At 43.7% G+C, this 25,382-nt stretch overlaps 1 protein-coding gene across 1 annotated transcript in view; it reads left to right on the top strand.

Moving 5' to 3' along the window:
• The first annotated feature begins 606 nt into the window (after positions 1-606).
• The window catches only part of LOC127622020 (sorting nexin-3), a 32,726-nt gene continuing 7,950 nt past the window's right edge, over positions 607-25,382 (top strand). Inside the window, exon 1 of the mRNA XM_052095876.1 lies at positions 607-834. Coding sequence (XP_051951836.1) covers positions 673-834 — 162 coding nt within the window. The 5' untranslated portion in view covers positions 607-672. The remainder of the gene's footprint in view (positions 835-25,382) is intronic.

Here is a 25,382-nt window from a genome sequence, read left to right as displayed (position 1 = left end):
ATTCGTGTTAACACGATTTTAGTGTGATAAAATCGTTTTTTAATCTTTTCTGTGTAAAGTTATAGCCAATTTATATATTATATATACAATTTATTTATATATACAACTGACGATGTAATGCCAGCAAACCTTGAAACCCTAAAATGACAATAAAATTACGATTTAAACAACTTTACGGCTCAAATAATACATGAGTTTTAACAGAAGAATTCAAAGACAATTCAAGTGTTTTTATAAAATTATAAGCTTGACATTTCTGCTTTTAAACCCTCAAAAAATTGGCCCCATTTACTTCCATTGTACATGCCTCACTGTAACCTTGATTGATTTTGTTATTTGTTTTAAGAGTTTTATTATTATTATTATTATTATTGTGGTGATCTACATTATGCCACAAATGCAGTCTATTGAGCTTAACTTGTATCATAACCATATTCTGGCATTAAATAAATGCTAGATATGACAATACAGAAGGTTATAAATAGTAATTTTAGAACCTATAAATAAATAACTACATAGTAATTTAACGTTACATTCGTTCACTAAATTACCCAATCACATCGCAGGATATCGGCACGTGACCGTGTTGGTATGTCACATGTCAGCTGTTCCTCAGCTGATCGGAAGTGAAATCGATAGCTGCTTGTTTGCCTAATTCTGTAACGGTGAGCGATGGCTGATGCCATAGCAGATACGAGAAGGCTGTATACCAAACCACAAAACCTAAACGATGCATACGGGCCTCCGAGTAACTTTCTAGAGATTGATGTGTCCAACCCTGAGACGGTTGGCGTCGGTCGGAACAGGTTTACGACATATGAGATCAGACTGAAGGTGAGCAGCGAATGCTGGCTCTAATTGGGCAAGCTGATCTATCCGTGTTGGTGCTTAAATTACTTTTAATACGATTAAAATGAGTACTAACGATATTTATCACTGGTAGAAGATGCTATAACATTGTAGCAAAGCTCATGTCAGTTAGTAAACATACGAGCTCCTACTTTGTAGAATTTGATGGCTTCCAGATCGTTTGCATGACAGAATAACAAGTTTATTCATAATTGTTTTGATTCTGGTTTATTGATAGCAAAGTATTTGCCAACTGTTCTCTTGTTTGAAGTTACTAAGTCGATTTTGACAGGTATGTTAATAACCTGACGGTGTAATGAACACTTTATATGTTGTACAGTTTGGTATGGAAGCATAGCATTGGTATGAGCAATGGCAGCTTTTTAAGGCAATCTCAAAAGTGTCTAGCAATTTGGACTTACATTTCAAGTCTATAGTTTTGCTGACCAGCTGGTGACCAGCTTGTGCAAGGCCAAGATAAAAGTGCTCATAACATTAATTATGAACCTAATTAACACTACAGTACTTCACATCATCTTCAAACAATATTTTGTTTATTATGTAGAGTGTTTGTATGTATATGTAACCTTTAATATTGGCTGAGGATTGGGGTCATGGGTAGCTCAGCGAGTATCTCTGGGAGTTACCACCCCTGGAGTCGTGATTTGGAATCCAGGGTGTGCTGAGTGACTCCAGCCAGGAAATTGGCCTGGTTTCAAGGGAGGGTAGAGTCACATGGGGTAACCTCCTTGTGGTCCTGATAAGTGGTTCTCGCTCTTAAGGGGGCGCGTGGTAATTTGCATTGATCGCGAAGAACAGCATGAGCCTCCACATGCTGGGAGTTTCCACTGTGTCATGCACAACGAGCCACGTGATAAGATGCGCGGATTGACTGTCTCAGAAGCGGAGGCAACTGAGACTTGTCCTCCGCCAACCGGATTGAGGTGAGTAACCGCACCACCACGAGGATCTATTAAGTAGTGAGCATTGGGCATTCCAAATTGGGAGTAAAAGGGGATTAATATATATATATATATATATATATATATATTGGCTGAGGATATTTCTTCCCTGTCCTGACATGCACGCAATTACACCAATATTTACTTGAGAGACGTATTAGACAGTTCTTCAAATTCCCATGCTTACTCAATATGTCATTCCTTAAACCTGGACACTTGCCCAGATCTGCAACAACAAAATGCTTGCACTCATGATGTTTTGACCAAATTATTTGGAAGTTTATTATAACAGTCAGAGGAAGACACATGGCTGTCATTCTCTTTGCATTTATTTGTGTGTGTGTGTGTGCATGTGTGCGCGTGTGTGCTTGTCAAGGAGTCTTCCCTTTATCCTCACAGGAGCTCTGTACATCTGAAAGTACTGTGACCGCTCTTTTATGATTAACTAAAATAATAAAATAAAAAAATGATATATGTAATTGCGGTCATTGATCATAAATGAAAATTGATTAATCATTAAAGCAGTTTGTGCCTTAAACTGTCAGAAGCCCATAATAACCTGGTATGAATGGAATTGATATGAGTAGTGTAATCATTACCTATAGTTTTAACAGGCTGCCTAGGAGTTACAGGAACCTTGCATACGATTTTTTACAGCTCTAGATTTCCCTCCGTACTTAACTGGTGTCCACTATAGCTACTGTCTGTGCTTCGCAAGAATACAGGTGTAGAGTTGCTGTACATGTAGCCCATTAGTTAGGCCAAAAATGCTGCGCCTGTGTCATATTCCAAGTTTTCTGAAGGCATACGATAGGGTTTTTTGGGAAACAACCAAAAACAAGCAATTGAGGTAGTTTTGCTGTGAAATCTTGAATGTACATCATTTGTGTATGTATTCCCTTTTTTAACCTCTTAAGATCCTTGCCATTTTTGGGGATTTCCGCCTGGATTTGGCCTACCCAAATTAAAAAGCTTCCCATTCCCACATACTTTGGCCTAAATACACAGTTTTGGTGTCTTTTTACAGGAAACCCTTTGATGTTGCATAAAACACTGCTAAAAATAAAAAAAAATTAAATATATGTTGTCTGAACAGTAATAACCCTCCTAAAAAAAGAGGCGCTTTTTGATTTTTTTTATATAAATTCATTTTTGAAAGTGTATAACTCAAGCCCTGTTTGCCATAGCAGCATGCAGACAGTTTTGGCTGTTTTCACTAGATGTCAGCAAATACCTGAAAAAGGAATTTTGTCTGTATCATGTTTTATTTAATATCTATTTAAATGTATCTGAAGGGAGGAATATTACCTTTTTTTGGTGTACTTTCCGCCTACCCAAATCTAAAGTCTCCCCATACCCCATATACAGTGCTATAAATGCAAAATCCCAGTGTAATTTTACAGAAAACCCTTTGTCATTACATAAAACACTATGGAAATTGGTAAATGATCCAAGATGGCGGCGCGGTAGCACGCAGCGGCCACTCCGGATCCACAATGGTGCTATTTTTGTTAAAAAAGCCCGAATTTTGCAACACATGGACATCGGAGCAACCAGTGTTCGTGTCTACCATCGCCAGACACTACTCAAATATAAGACTCATGCAAAAACCAAGCTGCATGATGACCTGCAGGAGGCGCTACGCATACTCGGCTTGCTGCGGAGACCAGGCCTCCAGCCCTCGGCGTCGCCTGATGCCGGTGGCCGGGGGAGAGGACGTCGTAAGCGGTGTCGAGAAAGCGGAAGCGCGGAAAGAGGGCGGGGGTCCATGCTAGGCTAAAAACAAACCCTAGCCGGCCGGCTCCCCCTGTCTATTTTGCTCTCAAATGTTTGCTCCCTGGACAATAAACTGGACTATATCCGACTCCAGCAGGCTACGCAGCGTGAGTTTAGAGACTGCTGCGTCTTTGTTTTCACGGAGACGTGGCTCAGCGACAGAGTTCCGGATGCCGCCATTCAGCTAGACGGGCTCGCCTCGTTTCGTGCCGACAGAAATACAGCTCTCTGCGGTAAGACTCGCGGTGGTGGCTTGTGTGTTTACATCAACACGGAATGGTGCAAGAACTCTATGCTAGTCTCTAGTTACTGTTCATCGCTGTTGGAGCTTGTGACTGTTAGATGCAGACCTTTTTATCTACCACGGGAATTCACCACTGTTTGCATAACCGAGTTTACATTCCCCCAGCGCTAACGCTAAGGAAGCGCTCTGTGAACTGTATGGGGCTATGAGCGAACTGCAGAACGCTCACCCCGACGGACTGTTTATTGTCGCCGGAGATTTCAACCATGCAAATCTCAAGACAGTGCTCCCTAAATTCCATCAGTATGTGGACTTTGCAACGAGAGGGGTGAACGCGCTTGATCTTGTTTACACAAACATCCCAGGCGCTGCCGGGCGGAGCCCCGCCCCCACCTCGGCTACTCAGACCACATCTCTGTTATGTTAATTCCAGCATACAGACCGCTCATCAGACGCACAAAACCGCTTCAGAAGCAGGTGAAAACCTGGCCAGCAAGAGCCATCTCTGCTCTTCAGGACTGTTTTGAGTGTACTGACTGGCACATGTTCAGGGAGGCTGCAACATATGGCGATTCTACCAACTTGGAGGAATACACAGCATCAGTGACCAGCTACATCAGCAAGTGCATTGATGTCACTTTCTCCAAGACCATCACCACACTCTCCAACCAGAAGCCGTGGATGACTGCGGAGGTGCGCACGCTGCTGAGGTCCCGAGACTCCGCCTTCAGAGCAGGCGATAAGGCAGCCCTAAGAACAGCTAGGGCCAAACTGTCACGGGCAATCAGAGAGGCAAAGCACGCACACGCCCAGAGAATCCACAGTCACTTCCAGGACAGCGGTGACACGCGGCGCATGTGGCAGGGCATCCAGGCCATCACCAACTACAGGACAACATCAGTTGCCTGTGACAAAGATGCCTCCCTTCCAGATGCGCTGAACGACTTCTACGCTCGGTTTGAAGTGCAGAACGACGTGATGGCGAGGAAGTTCACCCCTCCTCCCAACGACCAGGTGCTCTGTCTTACCACGGCAGATGTGAGGAAAACTCTACGTAGAGTCAACCCACGGAAGGCTGCTGGACCAGACAACATTCCTGGCAGAGTGCTCAGAGGATGTGCAGACCAGCTAGCAGATGTTCTTACCGACATCTTCAACATCTCTCTGAGCAGCGCCGTTGTTCCAACGTGCTTCAAGGCCACCACCATCATCCCCATGCCAAAGAAGTCTTCAGTGTCCTGCCTCAACGACTACCGTCCCGTCGCGACTTACACCCATCATCATGAAGTGCTTCGAGAGGCTCGTCATGAGGCAGATTAAGACCCAGCTGCCCCCCTCACTAGACCCACTGCAGTTTGCGTATCGTTCAAACCGTTCAACGGATCGATGCCATCACCACAACCCTCCATCTGGCCCTCACCCACCTAGACAATAAGGACTCATACGTTCGAATGCTGTTCATAGATTTCAGCTCAGCATTCAACACAATCATTCCCCAGCACCTGATTGGAAAGCTGAACCTGCTGGGCCTGGACACCTCCCTCTGCAACTGGATCCTGGACTTCCTGACTGGGAGACCTCAGTCAGTCCGGATCGGGAACAGCATCTCCACCACCACCACACTGAGCACTGGGGCCCCCAGGGCTGTGTGCTCAGTCCACTGCTGTTCACTCTGCTGACTCACGACTGTGCAGCAATGCACAGCTCGAATCACATCATCAAGTTCGCCGATGACACGACCGTGGTGGGTCTAATCAGCAAGAACAACGAGTCAGCATACAGAGAGGAGGTGCAGCGGCTGATCGAACTGGTGTAGAGCCAACAACCTGTCCCTGAATGTCGACAAAACAAAAGAGATGGTTGTTGACTTTAGGAGAGCACAAGGTGAACACACTCCGCTGAACATCGACGGCTCCTCTGTGGAGATCGTCAAGAGCACCAAATTCCTTGGTGTTCACCTGGCGGAGAACCTCACCTGGTCCCTCAACACCAGCTCTATCACCAAGAAAGCCCAGCAGCGTCTCTACTTTCTTCGAAGGCTGAGGAAAGCACATCTCCCAACCCCCATCCTCACTACATTCTATAGAGGGACTATTGAGAGCATCCTGAGCAGCTGCATCACTGCCTGGTTTGGGACTTGCACCGTTTCGGACCGCAAAGCCCTGCAGAGGATAGTGAGGACAGCTGAGAAGATCATTGGGGTCTCTCTTCCCTCCATCAAAGACATTTACAAAAAACACTGTATCCATAAAGCAACCAGCATTGTGGACTGACCCCACACACCCCTCACACAAACTCTTTACCCTCCTCCCGTCTGGCAAGAGGTACCGAAGCATTCGGGCCCTCACGGCCAGACTGTGTAACAGCTTCTTCCCCAAGCCATCAGACTTCTCAATACTCAGAGACTGGTTTGACACACACGTGTCCTGAGTTGCACTTTAATTACTGTCACTTTATAACTGTCTGCTACCTCAATAACTGCTATGTGCATAGAACATTATCTCATAGTATGTTATGTTTACATTTTAGAAACTGTCATCTTTTTGCACTACTGAGTACTGGTCGGTGCTGCACTGTCTATTGTCCTGTTCATTGTCAGTAATTTGTTGTACTGTCCTGTACTTTTTGCACATGTTTGCACGTGCACTTTATATAGGTATATATAGGTAGTTTATATAGGTATTTTATTTCGTGTGTAGTCTCATGTGGTCCTATGTTGGTCCTTTGTTGTTTTTATGTAGCACCATGGTCCTGGAGGAACGTTGTCTCGTTTTGCTGTGTACTGTACTAACTGTATATGGTTGAAACGACAATAAAAACCACTTGACTTGAAATATGCGCTCAGGTGTCTGGTGAGACACGTCTGTGTGTTTTGCGCATGTAACCTACCTAGTGATCACTTCACAGTCAGGATGCAATATCACAGCCCCTGATTGGTCTATTTGATCTTGAGAGACATTGCCGGAAAGCGGAGGGTCTAAGCTTTACGGCAATACATGCTTTATCCGGATCGGATGTTTACATATTTTCCTGGATTGTTGAATATCATATAACATTACTTTGTGGTGTTTCTGCACTCGCGTGACATATTGAGGGATTACTTGGGCACACAACCACAGAAAACACTGAAAAACGGCTCATTTTGCAGAGAATAACCTTATTATGTAGCATTTGTGGCTAACTGTGCTGTCTAGTGCGAGTAGCACGGCAAATATTCAATAATTTCACCTGTATGTTTACAAATGTTGATTGTATACCTCATGATTCATTCGAAGTGTATTAGATATGTGATTATACCTCAATAAAAAGATTGGAACTTCTTACTGGCAATGAGAGCTTTCATTTGATACATGGTTTGTACATGTGCGTCATATTTGAGCGATATGAGACATATATGTATTCAGAAACGCACCTAATTATTTTAGTTAAAATCCACGATCCCGGATCCGGGATTTAAAATGACGTCAGTAATAATGTACTTCAAATTTTAAATGTATGCGGAGGAGTTATGAGCTCATATCTGGTACCATTTGAAAGCTTAGAATGTCTACTTTCTTGAGATATGCATCACTTTGGCATTTGTTTTACACTAAGTAACTTATTTACAATAAATTACATAGTTCCACCCATCAAAAGTCGTGTCATAATTATGTGCGTTTTTGAATACATATATGTCTCATATCGCTCAAATATGACGCACATGTACAAACCATGTTAGAGAAGGCCCCTGCATTTCTCCTTTTGGGAACATTTTCTTTTTGCAGTCAGTTACAACAGCGATGGTCAAAAGACGTTTACAAAACAGGCACTGTTTGCAGACTTCGCTTGACACGAGCGCTGTATACAGGTAATATATGTCAATAATGCTCGTGAGGGTTTATTTAAAATGTGCACGCAAATTCTTCCTGTTTCCTCATGCGGCTGTAATCTATCGTGAGTGTCAATTATGCGCTTTGATTAATGGCATTAAGATGCCGTTATAGTAATACATTGACACATGATTAATATGATATTGACATGAATGATATTTGTTTTTTTTACTTAAGGACTCTGACAAAAATTAACCATGGTTTTCTATAGTAATATTGTAGTAACCATGACTGCTGTCACCATGGTTTTCTGAGCAGAAATCATGGTTTTGATACAATTAACCATGGATTTATAACTGTAATACTGTAGTTTCTATATAGTAACTGTGATTTGACTATATATTGTAACCATGACAGTAACCATGTTTATATTGTGGTTACTATGATTTTACTACAAATGCCATTGCTAAACTATGGTAACTGTTTTAAAACATATCGGTTACCTAACGTAACCTCGGTTCTCTCTAGATGAGGGAACGAGTATTGCGTAAGCTAGCTTACGCTACGGGAAAGGTTCATCTTTTCTGAGATATTGAAGCCAAAAAATTATCCTTAATTTTTGTATCCATAGTCAACGCAGTGCGGCAGCTGCAGACCTTGAGCGGGCTATCTAGCGAGCTCATAGGTTGCTCTGCGGCAACTGCTGCAGCCTATAGACGAGCTTGGGCTGAACTCGCGATCCAATGAGAGGCGTCCCGCGCTCACTGCATCAAAGCCCGCCAAAATGGGCATGACTAGAGTGCATATAAGCGTAGTTCGTAGGCTGGAACCCTGGTTTTCATTGACTGAAGCGTAAAAGTCGCCGTGGCGCGAAAGCACGATGGCTACGCAATACTGCTCCCTCATCTAGAGAGAACCGAGGTTACGTTAGGTAACCGACACGTTCTCTTCACGAGAGGTTCTCTCAGATATGTAAGCTAGCTTACGCTCACGGAACCCATTGTCAACGCCGCGCCGCCAAGCATCCACTGTATGAGCCCCAGGGAATTAAAGGGGGACCCGGGGAGCCCTTATGAGTGGGGAAATAATATTTGGCCGGCAAGAATGCGGGTCATTGATTGTGTAATACATAAGCACATAGTGGGAAGGGAACGACAGAGCGCCGGTGCCGGTCTGTGTGGAATGTGACCCATCAGTGCAGCTCACCAGGGGAGCTGTAGCGTATTAAACCGCTAGTAGTTTTGCCTGCAGAGCGGGCACTTCCATATTGTAAAATCTGACAAAGGTGGAGGGAGAAGTCCATCCCGCTGCCACACATATGTCGTGAATGGAAATCCCGCTGGACCATGCCCACGAGGATGCCATGCCTCTATTGGAGTGAGCCCTAATGCCCAGCGGGCATAGCAGGTCTTTTGACGCATATGCAGCAGCAATAGCGTCCACTATCCATCTAGATAGTGTCTGTTTCGAGGCGGCGAGACCTTTGGTGCGCCCTCCGAACGAAACAAAAAGCTGCTCAGTGCGTCTGAAAGCGGCGGAGCGCGCAGTATACAATCTCAGTGCTCTGACCGGGCAAAGGAGATTGGCGTCGCGTTCGCTATCGGGTGCTGGCAGCGCCGATAGGGAAATGACCTGTGCTCTGAAGGGAGTACCGATCACCTTGGGAACATAGCCGTGTCTAGGCTTTAAAATGACCTTGGAGTCACTTGGTCCAAACTCAAGACACGCAGCGCTGACAGACAGCGCGTGAAGGTCTCCCACACGCTTGACTGATGACAGGGCAGTCAGAAAAACGGTTTTGAGTGAAAGGTATTTCAAATCCACGGATTGAAGTGGTTCGAAAGGGGGCTTTCATAGTTTCGAGAACTATAGAAAGATCCCAGATAGGAACCGATGGGGGCGCGGGGTTCATCCTTCTAGCTCCCCTGAGGAAGCGGATGACCAGCTCGTTTTTCCCAGTGACTGGCCGCGCAGGGGTTCAGCTTAACGCTGCAACGGCCGCCACATACACTTTGAGCGTGGATGGGGATCTGCCCTTATCCAGCAGCTCTTGTAGGAATACGAGCAGCTGATGACACCCCACATGTCCGCGGGTCCAGGTCTCTGTCGGTGCACCATTTTGAGAACACAGACCATTTTGACGCATAGAGTCTTCTCGTGGAAGGGGCTCTAGCGTGTATGATGGTGTTTATTACTCCTTCTGGCAGAGCGACGGGTAGTCGCTGATCACCCACGCATGCAGCTCCAGCCTGGGTGGGCATGCCAGATTGTGCCGCGAGCTTGAGAGAGGAGATCTGCTCTCACTGGGATGGGCCACGGCGCTGTCAGTGACAGCCGCGTAAGCTCCGGAACCATGTCTGATTCTCCCAACGCTGGGCTATGAGGAGCACCGAGTGACGCTGCTTCTCTGATCCTCTGCATTACCTGTGGCAATAGCGAGACGGGAAGGAAGGCGTAAGCGGGTGTCTGGGCCAGTCCTGGGCCAGCTGCCCTCGCTGAGAAAAATATTGGGCAGTGAGAGTTCTCTTTGGACGCAAAGAGGTCTATCTCTGCTCTGTCGAATAGGTGCCATAAGGTCTGGACTGTTTGAGCGTGCAGGACCATTCCCCTGGGGGAATATTGTCTCTGGACAGTCTGTCCGGGCCGCCGCTCAGGTGGCCTGGCACGCAGCGCCACCCTCAGCGAGCGCAGGTGGCACTGGGACCAACTCAGTATGCGTTTGGCCAGATGGAAGAGGTTCCTGGATCTGACACCGCCCTGACGGTTTAGGTAGGATACCACAGATCTGTTGTCCGAACGGACCAGGACGCGGTGACCCTGAATGACCGGGAGAAAGCGCACGAGCGCATACTCGACCGCTATCATTTCCAGACAATTTATGTGAAGGAGCTTTTCCTGAACTGACCATAGGCCGAAAACCGAGAGCTCTCGCGAGACCGCGCTCCAACCCGTGTTGGACGCTGCCTGTCGAGATGACTTTTCGGCGAGATACAGCTCCCATTGTCACTCCCCGCTGATACCATTCGCCACTGTCCAGGGCTGCAGAGCTGATATACAGGTCTGAGTCACCTTGATGGGCTGGCGGCCTGTGGCCCAAGCCCGGCGAGACGCGCGGTGTTTAGCCAATGCTGAAGCGGGCGCATGTGCAGTAAACCCAGCTGAAGTACTGCTGCGGCTGAGGCCATGTAACCTAGCACTCTCTGGAATTTCTTCAGAGGCGGAGGCTGTTCATCTGAAAAGATGCGGCTAGTCGCTGAACACGGCGCAGCTGTGTAGATAAGCTGAGCCGCCATTGCCACGGAGTCTAGTTCTATTCCAAGGAAGGAAATTGTCTGACTGGGCTGTAGTGAGCTCTTGGTCCAGTTGACTGCAAGACCCAAACTGTTCAGATGGCTGAGGAGAACTGCTCTGTGAGACAGAAGCTCCATATGTGACTGTGCCATAATCAGCCAGTCGTCCAAATAGTTCAAAATTCGCGAAACCCTGACTCCACAGGGTGCGAGCGCCGCGATCCATGCACTTCGTGAAAGTACGGGTGCTAAGGACAGGCCGAACGGGAGGACGGTGTATTGATAAACCTGGCCGCCGGCTTAATCTCAAGAATGGCCTGTGACGGGATTTATCTGAATCTGAAAGTATGCATCTTTCAGATCGAGAGAAATAAACCAGTCCCCTGGCGCATTACGCGCGAGGAGTTTCCTGATTGTAAGCATTTTGAACAGTCTTTTGCAAGCACCTTGTTCAAAACCCTGAGATCTAATATGGGTCTGAGGCCGCCATCTTTCTTGGGAACAAGAAAATAACGGCTGTAAAGCCCCGACTCAGCTCAGAGAGGGTGGCACTTTCTATGGCCCTTTGCACAGAAGGCTTGCTATTTCTGAACGAAGCATGCACGCTAAGCTTCCGTGTTCACAGTGGTTTCGAGCCAGCCTGAAGCGTAGGAGGGCGGCGATCAAACTGTAGCAAATAGCCCTGTTGTATTGTGCTTAACACCCACTTGGATATCCGTGGAATAGCTTCCCACGCTTTGAAGCGTAACGCTAGAGGGTGAATGGCCAATTCGCTCTGATTGCCGCACACAGAGCTGAACAAAATGTGTGAGCGCTGCTTAGTGTGTTCATGCATGATTGCTCGCAGACAGCATGAACAGGCTGTTTTGTGAGTGACTTCCGATTGGAATGAATGGGGAAAGAGTCACATCTGTTACGTGATGCTAAGCATAGTCATGGGCACGGGACTTACACACAGAGGAATGTTTGCTGGCCGTGTAACAGAGCCGGCAGAGAATGGGCGCCGCGACGATTCGTGGGCGCATTTATTGACTCTAGCGCCGAGCGGTTCAGTAATCGCTTTATGTGAGCGTGCTCTGGTGGGGACACGAGACATGCAGTGCTTGTGTGCAGAAGTGAACACTGGATTGTGGGCACATTTTCTACACATAGGGCTGGTCGTGGTGACAGAGCTGCCAGAGAATGGGCGCGCAGACGCATTTGTGGGCGCTTTCATTGACTCTGACGCCGAGCTGTTCAGTAATCGCTTTATGAGAGCGTGCTCTGATAGGGGCACGGGATGTGTTATGCTTCTGTAGGGGCTGAACACTGGGTTGTGGGCACATTTTCTACACGTAAGACATGTTTGCTCTTTACAAGATTTATTTGGGTCGCCGTGAAAACGGCGCTTGAGTGCAGGCAAGCGGGCAGTGTCACCGGCTTGTTGGCTGCTAAATTCACCACTGTAGTAGCCTGAGAGAAGGGGACTGACAGGGGCAAAGCTTTGACGGTGGTCCGCCGCGGCGGACTGAGCCGCCGCTTGTTCAACAAAGTTAGGAAGACTTCGGTTGCTCTGGTTTCAGCGCTACCTTAAATCGAGGCCCGCTGGGGCGGCGGTCTGGCGGCGGCTGTCTGAGCGCTGACGAGGGCGGCCGCCCTGTCGACGCTGAGAAGTCGGAGATTGTTGAGCTGGGCGCTGTGAAGAGGCTTGTGCAGGAGGCTGATCACGTGAGCGGCCTGCAGAGGAGCTAGCGCGACGTGGCAGGAAGAGGTTCATGGCTTGAGTGGCTTTCTGGACTTCTGAGAAGCGGTCAACAGTGCCACTCACCGCTGAGCCGAAGAGACCGGTCGGAGAGAGCGGTGCGTTGAGGAACGTGGAGCTTCTGCTTCTCCCATGTCGGCTAGCGCTAGCCACAGGTGTCTCTCGGTCACAGTCAGCGAGGCCATGCACTTCCCTAGGGCTTGAGCTGCAGCTTTGGTAGCGCGAGGGCGAGGTCTGTCGCGCCAGAGATCAGTAACAGCCTCTGGGTGCCTGCCTTTCTCATCCCACTCCGAAGAAGGTCCGCTTGTAGGATCTGTAAAACGGCCATGGAGTGCAGAGCAGATGCGCTTGGCCGGGCGGCGGAATAGGCGCGCCAACATAGGCGGAAGTCGCTCTGCAGGCCTTAGACGGGAGCACAGGCTTAGACCGCCATCTCGCGGAGGGCGGGCAAAGGTGTGCTGCTACCGAAGTCCTCGACCGGAGGGATGGAGGAGTAGCCTCTTCGGTGGCGCCGCCCACCGACGCGAGAGAGGTGGAGACGTGGGAACGGGTCCTGGCCGAAAAGGAGCATTCCACCGACTTTGCAAGCTCCGTGTGTAGTTCCGCAGGAAGGGAGCGCCCGGGCCGTGGGTGTAGAGCGGCGATGGCTTTGAAGAAAGCAGCCGCCGAAGTCTGTTGGGTGCCTGCTCAGGGGCGTGACCACTGAGCCCAAGGCAGTCGACGGCCTGTGTGAGGAGGCGTAGCTAACTCCCTTCGACCGGGCGCTGGTCCTGCTGGATTCCTGGGCCGAGGAGGAGGCTTGGGAGCCTGACCACTCCTCGCTGTCCGAGCCATGATGGAACAGCAGGCCTTATCCTCCGCCGCCATCCGAGATGGCAGCAGTGCGGCCGCCGGCGGCAACTGCGCGGCCCCGGGGCGGGAGGGTGAAAACGATGCTCGAGGGAGAGGCTCCGGCGCAGGCAGTCGCTTCAACCACAGTTTCCGGCAGCCGGTAGCTCCTCGCGAGAAATCGCGATCCGGGAGCTCTGGCGTGCCCCAGTCCCAGGCAGAGAGCGCAGATGATGTGGCGGTCTCCGGTGCTGAGAAGGGCGCGACATGAGGCGCTAAGTGGAACGAGGCATCTTGAAAAAGACGCCAGTACTTTTTGTGAGTAGTTCGTAAGAACTAGCTTGCTGAATAAAAAGGATATGTCGCCGGATGGCGAGCTCGCAGGATGGCTGAAGGTGGCTGAGACGGCCGGCTTCTTCTAGCGCTGTCCACGCTTGCTTGATGCCCCTCGAACGGCGACGCTGCTTCCAGGTCAGCGATGCGAAGAGCTTCGCTGAAGAGATGAAAATCAGGGTTCCAGCCTACTGAACCACGCTTATATGCACTCTAGTCACGCCCATTTTGGCGGGCTTTGATGCAGTGAGCGCGGACGCCTCTCATTGGATGCGAGTTCGCCCAAGCTCGTCTATAGGCTGCAGCAGTTGCCGCAGAGCAACCTATGAGCTCGCTAGATAGCCCGCTCAAGGTCTGCAGCTGCCGCGACTGCGTTGACAATGGATACAAAAATTAAGGATAATTTTTGGCTTCAATATCTCAGAAAAGATGAATCTTTCCCGTAGCGTAAGCTAAGCTTACATAATACTGAGAGAACCTCTCGTGAAGAGAACAATGATTGTTATTTAAGGGGAAACCCGTTGAAGTGTTTACCAAATAGATTATTCTTTGGATTTGGCAGTAAATATATATATATATATATATATATATATATATATATATATATATATATATATATATTTATTATTTTTTTTTTAACAAAGCAAATACTGAACCATAATGAAACCGTGACCCTTAAACCGCAATACAAATCGAACCATGAGAAATTGAAACCATTACACCCCTATTATTTATTGCTGATCACTTGTGATCGGCTCACCCAAAACGCATCTTAATACCAGGTGTAAATGAGTCCTATAACAGAATTTTCAGCTGTCACTGTAAACTTTCGTATACCACTGAGGTAAATTGGACTTTGCAGATCACATTTGGATGGTTATGACACACTGCACTTTTTAATGTTGTTATATGTGTATTTCTGCTTTATTTTTAGGTTTCAACTTGTTAATCATTTGTGTTGAAATGTGTAGCTTCAAACAGTGACAGCCTGCATTATTACACATGTAAGTTCAGAACATTAAAGGAAATTACATTTATGCAACTTTTTCCTATGTACCGTGATGCTTGGTGAGAAATATGGTATTAATTCTGTTGCAAGTATACACGGCTGTTGTTGCAGCAGCGTACGTCCTTTCGTTTTTGTGTTGGAATTTTGAGGAGAGCATGTATGATTTCATATGGACATACAGTTGAAGTCAGAAGTTACATACACTTCTGATGTATTTTAAGGCCTACCTTATAACTCAGTGCCCCTTTGCTTGACATCATGGGAAAATCTAAAGAAATCAGTCAAGACCTCAGAATAAAAAATTGCGGACCTCCACAAGTCTGGTTCATACATTTGAGCAATTTTCAAACGCCTGAATGTACCACATTCATCTGTACAAACAATAGTATGCAAGTATGAACACCATAGGACCACACAGCCATCATACTGCTCAGGAAGGAGATGCATTCTGTCTCCTAGAGATGAACGTATTTTGGTGCGAGAAGTACAAATCAATCCCAGAACAACAGCAAAGAACCTTGTAAACAGGCTGGAGGAAACAGGAAGGCAAGTATCTATATCCACAGTAAAATGAGTCGTATATCGACATAACCTGAAAGGCTGCTCAGCAAGGAAGAAGCCACTGCTCCAAAACCACAACAATAAAGCCATACTACAGTTTGCATGTGCACATGGGGACAAAGATATACAATTTTGTAGAAATGTCCTCTGGTCTAATGAAACAAAAATCTAACTGTTTGGCCATAATGACCATCGTTATGTTTGGAGGAAAAAGGGTGAGGCTTGCACGCTGAAGAACACCATTCCAACCGTGAAGCGTGGGGGTGCTTTGCTGCAGGAGGGACTGGTGCACTTCACAAAATAGATGACACCATGAGGAAGGGAAATTATATGGATATATTGAAGCAACATCTCAAGACATTAGCCAGGAAGTTAAAGCTTGGTTGCTTCCAAATGGACAATGACCCCAAGCAGACCTCAAACTTGAACATTTGACCCAAGGCTGCCCAAAACATTTCACCCAAGTTAAACAATTTAAAGGCAAGGCTACCAAATACTTTCTAAGTGTATGTAAACTTCTGACCCACTGGAAATGGTCTGCACTTATATAGCACCTTTTATATTAACTTTAGAGGTTACCAAAGCGCTTTACACTGTGTCCCATTCACACACATTCACACAATATTTTGAGCAAATTTATTCGTTGTTTTAGTGGAGTAACTGTGTTAGGTCAGCTCCAGATATGTGTGCTTGTCATCTTGTCACCCTGGATGTTCAGATCAGACAGGCACACTGAGGAAGAGCTGTGGAGTTCTCATAATTGGGTATATAATGGCTTTCTCAAGTTTGCTGATCAGACGGTTATTTCCTTTTAAATCTGCACATAAGATTAAACGCTTGTTTGGCGGGTGATTGACTGGTGAGAGGTTGTGATTTGCTGCATCAGGATACCACTCAAAACCACAAATGCGATGTGGATTTTGACTTCCTCTATATTTGTTTTTTGTGATCCAATCACAAAACATTTTCAACCCTGTTTCCTTCCATCCATCCATCCATCCATCCATCCATCCATCCATCCATCCATCCATCCATCCATCCATCCATCCATCCATCCATCCATCCATCCATCCATCCATCCATCCATCCATCCATCCATCCATCCATCCATCCATCCATCCATCCATCCATCCATCCATCCATCCATCCATCCATCCCTCCCTCCCTCCCTCCCGATTGATGTGAACATTAATTGAAGCTATTGAACCATGTCTGCATGATTTTATGCACTTCACTGCTGCCATACGATTGGCTAATTAGATAATCGCATGGATGATTGTTGGTGCCAGATGGGCTGGTTTGTGTATTTCTGTAATTGCTAATCTCCTGGGATTTTCACACAAAACAGTTACTCAGAATGGTGCCAAAAACAAAAACTTCCAGTGAGTGGAAGTTCTGCGGCTGGAAGCGCCTTGTTGATGAGAGAGATCAACAGGGAATTTCCAGAATGGTTTGAACTGACAAGTCTATGGTAACTCAAATAACTGCTCTGTACAATTGTGGTGACAAGAATAGTATCTCAGAAAGCTATTATAAATATATTATAGAGGTCTGCAACCAGATGGAACCCAAGGTTTTGGTCAGTTTTTCAAATTTGAGTTGGATTTGTAATTAATGATAAAAGGATTGCTCTGTTTTTCCATTGTGTTACTTTGTAAACACAATGTAACACAACAAAAATATATTTTGTTGTGTTTCACTTGTAGCTTCATGAAACGCAAACAGAACAAAAACAGCAGATGCTCCCTATTGAGACAATTGGTTTAATGGTCCAGAGTCCAAATACAATGTGATATGATGCATAGATATTTAAATAATCAAGGTAAAATGTGATGCTACCTCATATATCATGGTGATCATCCTGGAGGGTAGTGGTTACAAAGTGCACCAATCATATAGCTGTTGTGGTCTATATCGGTACGACGTGCATTCACATTTTTGAAGAGGTGCACGTCAGGCTACAACGTAACTGTCGGTTCAATGCAGAAGTATAAATCGGCCTTAACTTTAACATTGTTTAAAAGTTGTGCAAAAAAATCTAATCTGCACCAGCTGTGTGCTATTTAATAAAGTCTGTTAATTCTATTCCATGCATTACGTTCCATTTACAACTCATCTTACTTGCTTAGAAGTTCTTAAATTCACTATTTTCATTAGATCTTAAGTTTTGTTGCTGAAACTCATCCTATCTAAATAATTTGTTCCCCTTAATAGCCAAATTTCTTTTTAAACGTGCTATACTATAAATGTGGTGCTCTCACATAAGGGAGGCGGAGGCAAGGATAAGACATTGTCACAACCCCCTACAGTCCTAAGCAGTCATTTTCCACAGCTGATGAGTTTTGACAGGTGCTGTTGTGTCTGCTAATAGGCCACTGTCTTCCCAGCTTCCCTATAGTATTTTTAGCTTTCATCTACCTACAGAGTGAGCCGCTGCCTGCCATTAGCCCAAATCTAAAGCTACTGTACTTGATTAGCGCATAATAATTAGCATATGCGTGTAATCAGTTTTATTGTGTATCTCTGAGTTGGTGGTGACCCTGCTTTGCATAAGGGAACACCCCACACATCCCTCTCGGGATATCACTCTGTCTCGCTAGCCCTCAAGACGGAGAGAAAGAGAGGAGCTGTCAACTTTTCATTTGCTTCTGAAGTAGCCCAATCCCAACAATGAAAGGAGATAAAGAGATTCTGTTTGTATTTGTCATAGTAACAGTGCCTGTGTTGATTACATGCTTTTGTGTGCCAAGGGCACCATCTTTCTTTTACACTCTTTCGCACCATCCACGCACACTTTCTCTGTTTCGTTTGGTATCCAACCATTATCCTTTCTATCGTCATATCAAGCATCCCATGGATGATCCTGGCATGGTGTGTGAGAGAAAGAAGCCAAGCCATATTTTTGTGTCTTGGAGAGGGAGCGAGAAGCTTTTTAATCCCTTCTTTGAGACTGGAACGTGTGAATGACTATGACTATGGGGCTGCAGACCTCATTTTAACCCCCTGCCAAACCCACCCCCCACTGGATGCCACAAAAAGTGCCCATCCCCCTTGATCTGCTCCTTTGGTCTTGTCTCAGGATGGGCATATTTCTCAGTTTTGGATAGGGAAGGATCCTGATCCAGTTTTGTAGTGGTTTGGTAATCTGTATTATTGAATTACAATCTGCCACTAAGGTAAAAAGCATGAATATATCTTCACTGTTATAAAGTTATAGCACTTTAAGAGGCATGTTGACTACACACAGGTGTTTTATTTCGCTTGAATGTTTATATGACAGATGTTGCCTGATTTGTCAGTTTGTCGGGTATCTCGATTTGCAACTAAATAAATACTAGTATGTTTCCAATTTTGTTACTGTTAAATATACACTCACTGAGCACTTTATTAGGAACACTATGGTCCCAATAAAGTGCCTGACGTGGTCTTCTGCTGTTGTATCCCATCCGTCTCAAGGTTCGATGTGTTGTGCATTTTGAGATGCTATTCTGCTCATTACAATTGTACAGAGTGGTTATCTGAGTTACTGTAGCCTTTCTGTCAGCCCTTGACCTCTTTCATCAACAAGGCGTTTCCATCCGCAGATCTGCTTTTTGGCACCATTCTGAGTAATATCTAGTGACTGTTGTGCATAATCTCCTAGATGATTAGCAGTGACAAAAATACTCAAACTAGTCCGTCATGTGGCACCAACAATCATGCCATGGTCAAAATGACTGATCAAATCTTTTTCCAATTCTGATGGTTGATGTGAACATTAACTGAAGCTCCTGACCGCATTTGTATGTTTTTCTTCATTGCACTGCTACCATATGATTGGCTGATTAGATAATAACATGAATAAGGAGATGTACCGTAGAGCCCGACCGATACTGATTATCGATATGGTGGCCAATATAGTTAATTTATGAGCTGGAGTGAAAGCAGACCTTTTCTATGTGGATTGTGCACTGATTTTGCACCAATATCAGTCAATTGCTGACCATTAAAATAAAGAATAAATTCAAATAAAATAAAAAGCTAAATAAACATCAGTACTGTTTAGTATCAGTCAAATGCTGACCATTAAAATAAAGAATAAATTCAAATAAAATAAATGGCTAAATAAAAATCAGTACTGTTTAGTATGTCAAATGCTGACCATTAAAGTAAAGAATAAATTCAAATTAAAATAAATAGTAAATAAACATCAGTACTTTTTATTAGATGCAGTGTGTAAGATTCAGAAACCCTTGTTGTTAATGACACCTGTGGCCATTAAGTGAACTGCAGCCAGCTATCTGTTGCTTCATAGGGACACGAGCCAAAACAATGACGTAATGTACAAAGAGGCTGAACGTGATTCACCGACATCATGCTGACAGATGAGGTAGCATAATTAAAATGACACAGTTATGATTGTTTTACTACAAACTTTATGACTGTATATTATATTTGAATCTCCAGTGCTGGAACAGGGCTAAAACAAAGTGTGGATATAGGTCTGGCTATGTGAGACATTAGTTTGAAGTAATAACTTTTCTTTGCATGATACATTGACTGCATTTATTCGATAGCCTATGTCGGCGTTAGCTAGCTAGCCAGATTTATCAATAGCTGTTAAATTTGGTGGATGATGACAGTAGCTGTTTATAAAATAGACTGTACATTTATAAATATGTTGACAATTCAGTGTTAATGTGATTTCATCTCAACTGTCATTTTGATATATCTATGCGCTGTTGTTTTATAAGAATAGATTGTATATATTTTCTGTATAACCAAGTTACGTTACACTAATGAATGGAGATTTGTGCATTAATTTGAACAATGTCTAGCATTCATTTCATGTGTTTTTGTAGTTTACCTTGCTGAATAATTACAGATTAACATTGACATTAACCTGACTTTTAGTATAAAGAGACGATTGTTTACATTTTTTTGAAAGTTACGAAGCAAGGTAGCTTGGAATATGTCAGCGTTAGCAGGCAAGATCAAGTTAGCTAAAATTACACAGATCAATCCTTATGACACTATATAAGGATTTGCAGTTTGGTAAGCTTACCTTTCCAATAAGAAGAATGCCAATTCAGGGTCTGTTCCCTCCAGGAATCAAATGCCCTGCCGATGTTCACTCTAGTTTTTGCTCGATCACGTTCCCGCTTAGCCAGATGGGATTCAGAAGATAAATTTTTTTTTTTGGCTTACTCTTGAGTTTGTGTAGGAGTCGGTGTTGTGCTGGAAGCCTGATGTTTGCCGGATTCCATCTCTAAAATAACTATAATCTCTTTGTCACGGAGAGTAAAAGATGGAATTGCATATCACCAACTAGGTAACAACGTAGTGTGAAATCAACACTCAACAGACACAATCCACCACCGCACCGTTGTCTGCTGTGCTGCAAAAAGATGCTCTGATGTTTTCCTTTCAATCTGCTACTTTACTGACTGCACTGAAAAACTATAGCTGGATAACTGCAAACAGATGTGATAAACAGGAGTGACATGGTTGCCAGGGATAGAGTTAACATTATATTAGTTATATTGAAAAGGGAAAATGATGGGGTCACTGTTTATTAACTTTCCAGTATGTATTTCACAAACTAGTTAGCAACTTACCGAGAAGACACCACTTAACTTGCACTGTTTAACTCCACCCTGTCTGCAGAGCCACAGTAAACAGTGGAGTCAGAGCGTGCTTTGCTGGACAAACTACGTTATGACACAAATTCTAAAGGATTGTTTTCTGCATTTTATGTTCTGAAAAAAGTTTTCATATTTGTGCATATCGGTAAACATATACAGCGATACCAATATATTGGTGAAAGGCTAATATTGGCGGAACAATATATCGGTTGGGTGCTAATTTACAGGTGTTCCTAAAAATTTGTAAAGTGAGTGTAGACACAGTAATAATTTGTAACTGTTATTCTGTCTCATGGCATTAAGGAAGAACTGTACAGCTTGGCCAATCTGAAGAAAGGGGCTTTTCAGGGCCACCCATATGTGCACATTCATTTTTCACTTCTTTTTAGTTTCTTGGAAAATTATGAAAATTAAGTCCATGGTTATTTTTAGGGTTTGGGTAAATGATTAGATCATATAGTTGTAAGTAAGAATTTAAACTTTATGGTTGGGTTTGGGTTAAAGGTCAAAATAAGGAAAAAATTAATAAATAACAATGTTTGTTTGGTTTGTTTATATTTCTCTATGGGAGTAAAAGTCATTAAGTCTGTTTGTTTAAACCTGCTCATATGATTTCGTCATCTATTTTGATGACATTCATAGGACCGGGTTGGAAACAGTTGCTTGAAATCATACAATTTGGAACGTATCTGAAGACACTCAATATTGCCAGCTTCTATTCATCCATTTTACGTATTATGCTATTTTAAAACTGTGACTCATTGGCTCAGCCTCCTCTGGGGTCAATTTTATTGGGTTTTTCACAGCCAGTTAGAGCTCATGTCTACAGAAAGTAATCGGAGTGCAAAGCAAATGTGAGTGAAACCAAGTGTTTCTGTTATGTTCATGAAATTTCATTTAAATTCCACTTTGTAATATTTTCTGTATATCTATCGCAATGGCTCTCTGTTTGTGGTCAACTTGTTTACAGTGCAAAGGTTGAGTGACAATGAGACTACTGACTCTGCTAGAAATCCATCTTTGGGATTCTATGTTGTTTACAGACAGATGAATCCTCTACTCCCCTTGTCCTATTTTGTATACACCACTCTCTTTCTATACCCATCTTCCTCTCCCTTTCTTCCCTCTTCACTGCCACCTCTTCATCCCCCTTTCATTCTCTTTTTCTATTTAAAAAAACCTCTCCCTTTATGCCATTAATAAAAATGGCTTGCTTGCCTGGTTGTCAGTACCAGTCAAGTGTAATCCAAAGTCTACAGCATCCTCCCCGACAACTATTTAAATGGTAATGGGTAGCATATTGTATCAAAGCTACCATATCCTACTTGAGATGACAGTATCAAAAGTGGGAGTTGATGCTGTGGGAACAAAGACAGGGTGCAGATTTTGCCAGAGTGAGGGTGTTGGGGTGGCGGGCGGGTGTGTTTGTGCGTGTGTGTGTGTGTGTGTGTGAGAGAGAGAGACTTGTGTGTAGAATGTGAAGGGGGATGATGGTGGTGGGGCGTGAGTGCTCTCATTTTCTCTCTGTCCTCTTCTCTTTGGAGCTATGATGCGATGAGATGGCATTGTGCTTCCATTTTTGCTACTTTTATTTTGAAAATGAGAAAGCAGGGTGGAGAGATGAAATGCTCGCTCTTAAACTTGACTTGATCCGACTCACTAAAAGCTAATGCATAGCCAGTGCAGAGCCCTTACGATGGGTGAGGTGACCTCTCTTGGCTGTTTTTCACTTCCCTCTCTCTCCTCCTAATGAGGACGCACCATTGTACCCAGCACACACATGCACCTGAAAAAGAGAAGAGAGACCTGGATTCTGCCATCTCCTCATATCAGCATAAGCCACATGGAAGCTTTTAACAGTGCGGAAGAGTGACTAAAAGAGGGAGCGCTTTTATTGCACCTTTCACACAATTGGCTATTTTTGTGTGATGTGCATGAAATGGACCTGGTCTCTCTTTCTCACTGTCTAGCTCCTTCACTCGGTCCCGTTCTGTCCAGGTTTTTTTGCTTTTATTTTTGTGTTTTTCTCCATTTTCATGTTGTCTCATAGACATCAAGATAATTCAAGGCTTATATTGTACTCTTGAAGATCTCCCTGAGTTTTTTTAAAGCGTATAATATTTTTGCTGCTTAAAAGGGGTGTAATTAACAGACACAACTTTTTGGAGAGGCTTTTTAGTTTTTCTATCCATACTGTCTGCACATTGAAATGCTCTCAGAGAAGTTGTGTTTCTAATTTCATCCCCTTTATAACACTAAAACGCTACAACCATCAAAGCATTGCTCAAATTCATGGCCCTCAACAAGTAATTTCAAGACAGTTGCTCTCTGACTTCAAATCTCCTCATTTGAGCAATATTCTGATTATTATGCAAATATAAAAGTACATTTTGTGAGATAAAGTAGATATTTAGCCTATTTATTTGTTGAATAACTGTCAGTTACCCTATTGAAGGGCTGCACGTTTGATTGAGTCTGTGCTATTTTTAGTTTTTGTTCCATGTACATAAAATATGGATACCTTTGGCTGTCACCTCTCTTTGTTTTTTCATGCTATGTGTTTTGCACTTGTAAAATGCTGTGTCAGCTTAATAGTAGTTCCTCTTAAGAATATTAAAACAATCTGTTCCATTCCCATGCGCTTCACTTTTAAACACATCCTATGTGGTCACCCTCTAATAAATGCATTAGAATATTCTCTGGAGAACCCTAAATTATAATGTTTCCTTAAAGATATATTCTGGGTTTAATAAGTTCAGCTCAATCAACAGCATTTGTTGCATTGTTGATTACCACAAAAATAATTTTGACTCCTCCTTTTCTTTAAAAAAAAAAAAAGATAAAGAAAAATGAATGTTAAAATAAGGAACAATGAAAATTAACGGAGCCAAGTTTTTGAGGGTTTAGTGTAGGGATGTGCACAGATAGTCGACATTCGGATAACCATTTGACACGCCACTATTTGAATACCAAAATCCCTATTTGTTTTTTCTCCAGGTGCAATAGAGGTCTTCAACCCAACCGGAACTCGACATGTTCTAACAAACCGTCGGGTTTACCAGCCAGGTTTCGGTCAGCTTTTCAAGTAAAGGGCATGCTTTTGTGTGCGTATGCTATTTTTTTGCTCTATACAGTTATCACGTGCTGAACGGACATCTTTTACTGTTGCACTAAATTTAACAGTTTTTTTTTTTTCTTTTTTTCTTTAAGCGACTCACGCAGGATCGCCGCATTTTTGGACACCAAGTAAAGGTTACAAATAATTTTTGATACATTTTATCAATCTACCTGGGCAGAGCACATATAGGCAGTAAAGTTTGACTTTAATGTGAGATTTGATCATTTTGTATTATTACTGTGCACTTACTGCTATTTTGAGTAGTGTTTAAGGAAATTCCATTGCATTAAGCATTCTTTATTCCCACGTGCTGACTTCCAACAAACAACCAATTAACCATTCGTAAAACCTTGTGGTTAACTGAAAGGTAAAAATGGTTTTGACAGAAGATTTAATTTAAGTTGTAAAGATGTTTAAATCGTTGTTTATATGGTTGTTTTAGGTTGTACATTTAGATATAATTTTACACAGAAAATGTTAGTAAGCAATTTTATCACAATAAAATCATGTTAACAGGCATATTGTTTTATTCTTGGGACAGTTCTTTTAGTTTTTATTCTTATTCTTTTAGACTAGTATTTTAACCTTTACTGATTGTTCCCATTCACTTCGATTATAAGTGCCTCACTGGAACCCAGATTTGTTTGCTTTTTTTTTAAAAAAAAAAAAAGAGGGACGAGAAATTATTTTTTGTGGTAATAACCATTATGCAACAAGTGTTTTCAATTGAGCTTAACTTGTAATGAACACACAATATTCCTTTTAAGACCGATCAGTCGTTTTTAAGACGTTTATGCCAAGCAATAAATGAATATCTACTTTTGATGAATGAAGAACATTTTCTTAGAAAGAAAACCTATTAAATAACAAAATTTAAACAAACTTTTTTCCCCACCAACTTAGTTATTGGTAGCAGCTAAATCTATTATTGATCGAACTCTAGTTCAAACAACCAATTATTTATTAAAATTTTGAAAACGTTAGCCCTTAGTCGAGCATTATGCAAATGTGTTACATAGTGACATAGCTAAGCCACGGAAGTAATGGCTGGACAGCAAACCAGGTGTTTCAGGCAGTTCAGGAGCCGTGTTTTCTGTGGGAGAGAGTAACTCCCTTTGGTGTGGGTTTGTAACTTTGCAGACCTTTTACGTGCACAAACAGCTATATTACTCACTAAAAGAAAGGTAAAATCCCAAAAAGCATAATAGGGCCTCTTTAATGAATTGGGGTGTTTTCAT

This window comes from Xyrauchen texanus, chromosome 28, assembly GCF_025860055.1.
Source record: "Xyrauchen texanus isolate HMW12.3.18 chromosome 28, RBS_HiC_50CHRs, whole genome shotgun sequence".
NCBI classification, from domain to species: domain Eukaryota; kingdom Metazoa; phylum Chordata; class Actinopteri; order Cypriniformes; family Catostomidae; genus Xyrauchen; species Xyrauchen texanus.
This window is presented reverse-complemented; position numbering and strand designations above follow the sequence as displayed.